This window comes from Pteropus vampyrus, unplaced genomic scaffold (genome assembly GCF_000151845.1).
Source record: "Pteropus vampyrus isolate Shadow unplaced genomic scaffold, Pvam_2.0 Scaffold8, whole genome shotgun sequence".
In the NCBI taxonomy this organism is placed as follows: Eukaryota; Metazoa; Chordata; class Mammalia; order Chiroptera; family Pteropodidae; genus Pteropus; species Pteropus vampyrus.
The window spans coordinates 15,539,683-15,547,309 of NW_011888789.1; the positions used below are offsets into that span (position 1 = coordinate 15,539,683).

General features: G+C 32.6%; 1 protein-coding gene across 2 annotated transcripts in view; it reads left to right on the forward strand.

Moving 5' to 3' along the window:
• LOC105300628 (hook microtubule tethering protein 3) overlaps positions 1-7,627 on the forward strand; it is a 64,625-nt gene that overhangs the window by 35,007 nt on the left and 21,991 nt on the right. For both annotated transcript variants that reach the window (XM_023519841.1, XM_011372938.2), the window contains exons 9-11: positions 400-469; positions 3,071-3,211; positions 7,465-7,552. In XM_023519841.1, the coding sequence (XP_023375609.1) occupies positions 400-469; positions 3,071-3,211; positions 7,465-7,552 (299 nt within the window). The remainder of the gene's footprint in view (positions 1-399; positions 470-3,070; positions 3,212-7,464; positions 7,553-7,627) is intronic.

Genomic DNA, 7,627 nt, shown 5'->3' on the forward strand with positions numbered 1-7,627 from the left:
AATAATAATAATAATAATAATGTAAAGCAATTGTGAAATGGTTTTTTACTTCAGTGGTCTCCAACCTTTTTGGCATCAGGGACTGGTGCTCCTATGAGAATCTAATGCTTGATGATCTGAGGTAGAGCTGAGGCAATGATGCTAGCGCTGGGGAGCAGCTGCAAATACAATGATGCTTCACTCGCTGGCCTGCCACTTACCTCCTGCTGCGTGGCCCATTCTTAACAGGCCATGGGTCGGTACTGGTCCACAGCCCAGGGGTTGGAGACCCTTGTTTAACTTAACTAAAACAAAGATTTTAGCTATTAAAATTAATGCTCAAAGTAGAATTTAATATAGAAATTAAAGGAAATAGTCATGTTCTCTCTTAACCTCACATTCATTTTCATATATTTATAGGGTTAATGCCTCTGGGAAGTCAGGAATCTTCAGATAGTCTGGCAGCAGAGATTGTTACACCTGAAATCAGGTAAGGAGATCATAAAGTGCACAGTGACACTGCACTATACTCCTGGAGAAAATACTCCTCTACAATATAAAGAGGATCATTTCCTTATTCTTTATTACTAACACTTTCAACATGAACTCAATATTAAATGTCCATGATTTCAGAAAGTTGGAAGTGTTTTCCACCTGGCCCATGAGACTCAGTCTCATTTTAATAGGACAGTATTTCACACATACACAGCAACTGTGTATATCTCTGCTTGGGTATTCTTAGCAGACATTTAGCAGTAATACCACTTGGCACAAAGACAAAGGTTATATTTAGCCATCAGCATGCAAAATAATTAGTCACTAAGATTTATCTATTAATTACGTAGAATGGTATGAGAAAGATACAATACAGTAGATAAGAGGAAATATCTCCCCATCTTTACTACTCTTTCCTCAATAGTATGTTATATTTTTATTTAGTCATAGCATTTAAAAAATTCCAATTATTTCACTGTATACCTGGCTTTATATATAAGAATGAAAACTTGTCAAGGAGGCAACAAGTGTCCAACAGAGGGAAAATAACCTGAATATTGCTCTTTATGTTCTTTGGGCCTCTTTATCCCTTTTCTAAATTGACATCTTGATTCTTTATGAAATCCTTGGGGGTATTAAATATGATGGTTGTGTAAGAGTTTTATAAACTATGAAACTTACAATAAGCATTTAAATACTTGTTGAATAAATGAAGACAACATTGATTGTTGTTGCCATGTATTTGAGAAGAACACAAAAAAGGAGTATAATGTAACACCAACTCTGGAAGCACTTTGTATACCTTTTACTTTTTGGCCATCTAATACCTTATATTGGACCAATAAATTTGTTGAATGAGTGAACACGCGTTATTTATGAATATTCATAAATAAATGGTTATATTAAAAAAAACTAAGGAAGCTTGTAGGTAAAACAGTCAGATTTTTAAATTGAGGAAGAGAACAATGATAAAAAGATTTAACAAATAAAATGGCTTTTTCGAATATGACTCAATACAAATTAAAATATGCTCTGTGTTCAGAAGAGATATCAAGATAATGAAATGGTAAAAGGGATGAAAATTTGCAGCATGTTATAGACAATGGGCAAAAATTATTTAAGCTATAATGTTTTTCTGATGTTAAGGGAATGAAGAAATTGAAAACCTCATAAACTAGGAGTAAAAAGTAAAATGGTACAACTTAAAATTAATTAATTTTTTAATAGTTGAGATATAATTGACATTAATTGTATTAGTTTTAGATATGCAACATAATGATGTGATACACATATATATTGTGAAATTAATACTAAGGAAATAACCAAGGTATATTTATAAAATTGATCATTAGTAACATGTTAAAGCTCAAAATTGGTGATCTGAATGTCCAATAATTGGATATTGAGTCAATATATAACGATTCATCTATGTATTTTAATGTCATTTAAAATATTAAAGTATAATAATGATATGAAAAGATCGTGAAAATTTAAGTGTAAATAGCAGATATCAATGTAACATGTACTGTGTGATTCACTTTGTAAAAGTGTTTGCACAGGTGTATACATGCATAGAATTAGAAGGCTCTATTTCATTAGTAATTATTTTGTACCATAGGGTTATGGAGGGTTTCTATTTTCTTCTCATTTAACCTTTTTCCCCCCTACAATGAGCATGTTTTACTTCGTAAATGAAAAATGTTAGTCATCGTTGTTTATATACAAAATATATCCAATTCTATATAATTACTTGAGTTGGGCTACAAATTTCGACTTTCATTTTTCAACGACAAAAGTAAAAATACTTTATAAGACTCATGGTGTTTACAAAATAAGAGCAGACTGTTTTGTGTGTGTGTTTATTTTGTTTTTGTTTTTTCTTTTTCCATAAGAAGCACAACTTTTCATAGTATCTGGTATGAATATCTTCTTAAGGCCCTCTAAAGATGATCCTATGTAAAGAATCAATTATATTTGCAACAAGTAGATCTTCAATTATATCTTAAGATGAATTAATATTCCATTATATCATCCCTGTAGTAAATGGAGTGGCAAGTTTTATGTGGCTGTTGCTTTTAACATCACTCAATGTAAGCTTTTGGCATAACCCAAGGAGCCCAAAACAATGTAGTCCAATAACTTAGCTCTGATAACCTGACTTGTTACAAAAATAAAATTTTACATACCTATAGGAATGGATGGACAGCATATCTTGAAGGCATTCTTCACTGAATATTATAGCTTGCCACCAAGTGATTAGTAATTTAAGAGCATAACATTAGAGATCATTTTTTGATGAGAACTAAAGAACAAATATATAAATGCATTCATAGCTTAAGTATTTAAATAAGAAAGGAAATAGGATTTTGGAATCTCTTTCATTACAAATCATGATATTTAGAGAGTTTGTTATTTTCAGATTATTCATTCTAAAAAGAAAATACTTAAAGACAAATGTAATGCCCTAGCCAGTTACATTCTTTGTGGGTACTTTTTTATTCCTGTTCTATATATTAAATCTGAAAATATGTATTTTGGATTTTGATAACTATTGTATTAATGTACCAGATAATCAGTTTTTCTTTTGCTCATTTAGGGAGAAACTTATTCGTCTTCAGCATGAGAATAAGATGTTAAAACTTAACCAAGAGGGTTCAGACAATGAAAAAATTGCCCTATTGCAGAGCCTTCTAGATGATGCAAATCTACGCAAGAATGAACTGGAGACAGAGAATAGGTAGGAGTGTATGGAGGCAGCTTCATTTAGCTGCAGGTTTTCTCTCTTTGCCTCGATTTTGATTCCTTAAAGGTGTGAATTGTTTTAAAAAGTAATAATATGTTATTCCATTTCCTTTTAAGAGTCCTTTAATCCATTTCTCTCCATTTATGGATAGACTTGCCAAAGAGTATTGTGCCTCTCTGTAATAATATTCCCTTGTTTATTTCTTTAAGCAAAATGATGCCAAAGCCCTACCATTTTTTCTTTCTAATCATTAATTAAAACTAGAGGAATAAAAAAAATGACCATAATTCACAGTCTCTCACTACAATTTAATTCATGATTATTCTCAAATTTAATAAAGTTTATCCTGTTTTTATAAACTAATGTTTCAAAGGATCGATGGGTATGAAGAAAATAGGACCCATCATCATTGAATTAACAGAACTTTTTTTAAAAAAACTTATTTCTTGTGACCCTAAAAGGAAATCATTCATCCTGTGAATAATTCAATTATTTTGAGAATTTAGAATCTGCAAATTTAACAAGAAAATCACTTTCTGTTTATAAGTTTTCAGTGTTTTGCATTATGCAGTCATTCAAATCTACTTTAAAAGCAGTAGCTTACTCCAGCAAGGGTTACTTTTATGTTTTGTTGTGACAATCTTTTGGTTCTTTTCCTCTTTGGACATGTTTTTTAGATACTAAACATGGTGTCTTTTCTTTTTCTTAGTGCTGTGGTATTCTGTCATTTTGAGGGATTTGACATTTTTATTAATAGTTTCATAATTTGCCTGATATTTTAGATTCTTTGTTTATTACTCCTGATTGATTTGGCATTTCCAAATCAATGTGAGAATGTGTGAGTCAATCTTGTGAGTCAAAATTGTTATGACAATTTTATGTACCCCACCCTTCTTCCTTTAGCTCTAATTTTTAAAGCTACTGAGATAGAATCAGCAAACAGTATAAACACCAGGGTGATGATTAGAACATAATTTAGCATAAACCTAAGGAGAAAATTTGTATGTCAATTTTTAAGAGCATAGAGAATGAATATTTTTAAAAATTCGTAGAAAAAAGTGGAAAATGAGAAGGGAGAGTGAGAGGAATTGTAGAAAACAGCTGGCAGTCATGCAGTCCTCATGGTGAGAGTATCTTTTGTTCATCTTCCTTATCCTTTACCTCCTGGCTATATTTTAGTCATCTTAGCCAGGAAACCCTTCTCTCTACCCTAACTTTCTTTAGTGAATCAGTACCCACAACATTTTTTTGTAATGCTTTGCATTGTTTCTCACAGGCTTTACAGCTATTTCTCTTTTGTCATAGAAACAGAACAGCTAATTGTTATTTATAAGTACTCGTGTGTAGATGACTCATTACTTCTCAAGTCTCTATGTTATTTACAGCTGTTTACAACTTAGTATTGTGTTTGTGTCTTAAATTACAACACAGATGATAACTTACCTTTAGATTATAGCTATCTGTGATCTGTAACAATAATTATAGTAGCTAAAATTTATTAAGCTCCTGTCTGTTCCAAACATCATACTAAGTATTTAAAATGTGTTGTCTTACTTTATTAAAGTTTTACAAATGAAGGGAATTTGGGCTCAGACCCAGGCTACCTGCCTCCAAAGCCTCTACCTAACCCATATCCCCTTGCTTGCCAATTTATCTTCTGCCATGTTTGTAAAACATTTATTTTTACCTGTCTTCTTCTCACAGGATGCTCTTCTCTTAAGTAAATTACCCTAAATTTGTTCTGAGTTTTTTCAGTATTTACATTACCTTTTCTCTAACTTAATCTCTTAGTAGTTTACAGCCGTGGCCTAGAACCAGGAAACCTCAGTTTTAGTCCCGCTGAGTCTTTTAATGGTGCGACCTTAAATACAATTCGCTCACCACCCATATATTATATGTTAGAAGGAAGGGTTTGTAGTAAATATCCAGAGTCCTTTCCAATTAGTTTTCCCAATAAGTTAGCATTTTTTAATCTGTAATATATGCTGACCCTCAAACAATAGTAGGAGAGGCATTAAGCATTGAGAGTAGAGCCATGTCAGAATTGCTCAGGGAGCTTTCTCAAAGCATATGTGAGTGATTCTTTTGCCTTATCTCTCAGAGTACATGTTGATCTCATGCTTGCCCTCTCTCTACACCCCCTTGACAGTATATGTAATTAGACTTGATTCAAGTGTTAACTAACTGAACTCCTGAAGGAGGAGAAAGAAGGTAGAGACATTTATAGAGTACCTGTTATATGCAGGCATGTGCTAGACACACTTTGTATTGTATCTCACTTAATCTTCTGAACAACTCCTTGAGGTAAGCATTATAATCCTAATTTATTTTGTAGATGAACTTTTTTCATATATATTTACATATATTAGTATAACTTCATACTTTGTGTGTGTGTATGTACGTGCGCATGCTTCATACTTCGTACAGTTGTATTATTACTATATTTGCTTGTCCATTCCCCATTACCGGGCTTTTGAGTTGCTTTCAAATCTTTCCAGGGAGTATCCTGGTTTGGACTGATTATGCTTTATGACATTTACAATGGCCTCCACTCAGTAGGCTTACAATATTTATTGATGAATAGTTGAAATAGTCTTATGGTTTGATATATATATTCGTATCGCTTTCTGAAAAGATTAAAAGTTACAGTGTCACTAGTAATGTGTTTATGTACCTCTCCATGTTGAATATAGATTTTTCAGATAATTCTTTTAATATTGAAAAACTAGATTTTCTAATTCTTGATATGAAAACCATCAGTTATAGATTTAATTGCATTTTTGCTATAATTCTCACTAAATTATAAACCTAGGTTTAGGATCAGAATTTCTTATACTTACTGAGTAAAAAAAAATGTTTTATTAAACTTTCTAGCTGTTATATCCTTAATTTGGGGCAGGCTGGCTTTTACACTACCATTTCACTAAAGTATTTCTTACTGAAATAACCAGTCATCTGTTAAATAGCCAGTCAAGACTCTATCATTCCTCATTGAGAGATGAGGAGACTCTGTATTCATTGTTATTGATCATTTCCCCCTTAAACTTTTTCTTTTAATTTCAGTAACACTTCTCTCTTATTTCTCCCAGTTCTCTGATTATTCTCTGAGTGAAGTTTCTCCTTCAACCTTGTGGTTGATGACCTGCCACAGACCATCTTTGTTCCACCTCCGCTCTTCTTCACGTTCTTCCTAGTCAATATCCTAAGTGTTATTTTTTTATTTCTTGTGTTCTTTTGCATTTGCAATACATTTCCTCTTCTGATCCCTTCTATTTCAGGCATTGCCTGAAAATTGCTATACTAGCTCTTCTCAGTCTTCATTCCTGCTCTTTGACCTTTTTAATAATATCTTCCATTCAAACCAGTGTGATCTTTCTAAAATACCATCTGATCATGTTTCTCCCTTCTTGCAATCCTCAGCATTACCCAAAACCTAGGAACCGAACTTGTCTACTGAATGTTATATCATAGTGACCTAGACCAAGTTCTAGTTATCAGCATTATTAAAGGCTGGCTGGGTTATTCCAGTTCTAGCCAAATTTTAGGCCAGATTATAGGATAAGTTACAAATTCTTTTGCATTTCACATAAGTTTGTACTCAACCGCTCTTTTTCCTCTGCTTTCATCTCCATCCAGTCTTACCCTTCACAGTTTATTCTTCAGCAATACCATTGCTGAACTCACTGTACCCTCTCATTTTTCTGCACACCTTGGACATGCTGAATTCTCTGTCTTGAATTCCGTTTTTACCCTTAATCAAGTAAGTATTTTATTTATTGTCCTAGTCTCAGTTTAAGTCAGGCCTATCCTTAACTGCTTTACACAATCAGGTACAGTTCTTTGAGCAGTCATCATCCTTTTGTATACACCTGTGCACTATGTTGAAGTATTTATCTCGTATTTTATTTGTTTATATTTTGCCTGCCCACTAATTTCCCTGAGTGCAGAGATCTTTTAACGCTAGTGTAAGCATAGTGCTGACACATAGTTTGAATAAACATGAAGTGAATTTTAGATAAATAGTTGTAGGTACATCAGTTCGACAAAATGTGTCCACAAAACACTATGTTTGAAATAATCATAGAAATTTCAAGCAATATGAAAATAATCAGAGTGAGCTGCTACTACTATAAAACATTAGGTTTTGTTTTGCTACTTATACTGTTTCTCTAACCAATATGATAACCTAAGGAAAAAGGCAGAAGTTAAGTCAGAATTTGGAAAATTAATATACATTTGATTTCTAGGCTGGTGAATCAAAGACTCCTGGAAGTACAGTCACAAGTGGAAGAATTGCAAAAATCTTTACAGGACCAAGGATCAAAAGCAGAAGATGTAAGTTTTAATATATACCAACCGTGGTCCAACAGTTTCACAATGTTAACAAAAGCTGTAACTTTATTTTTTTTT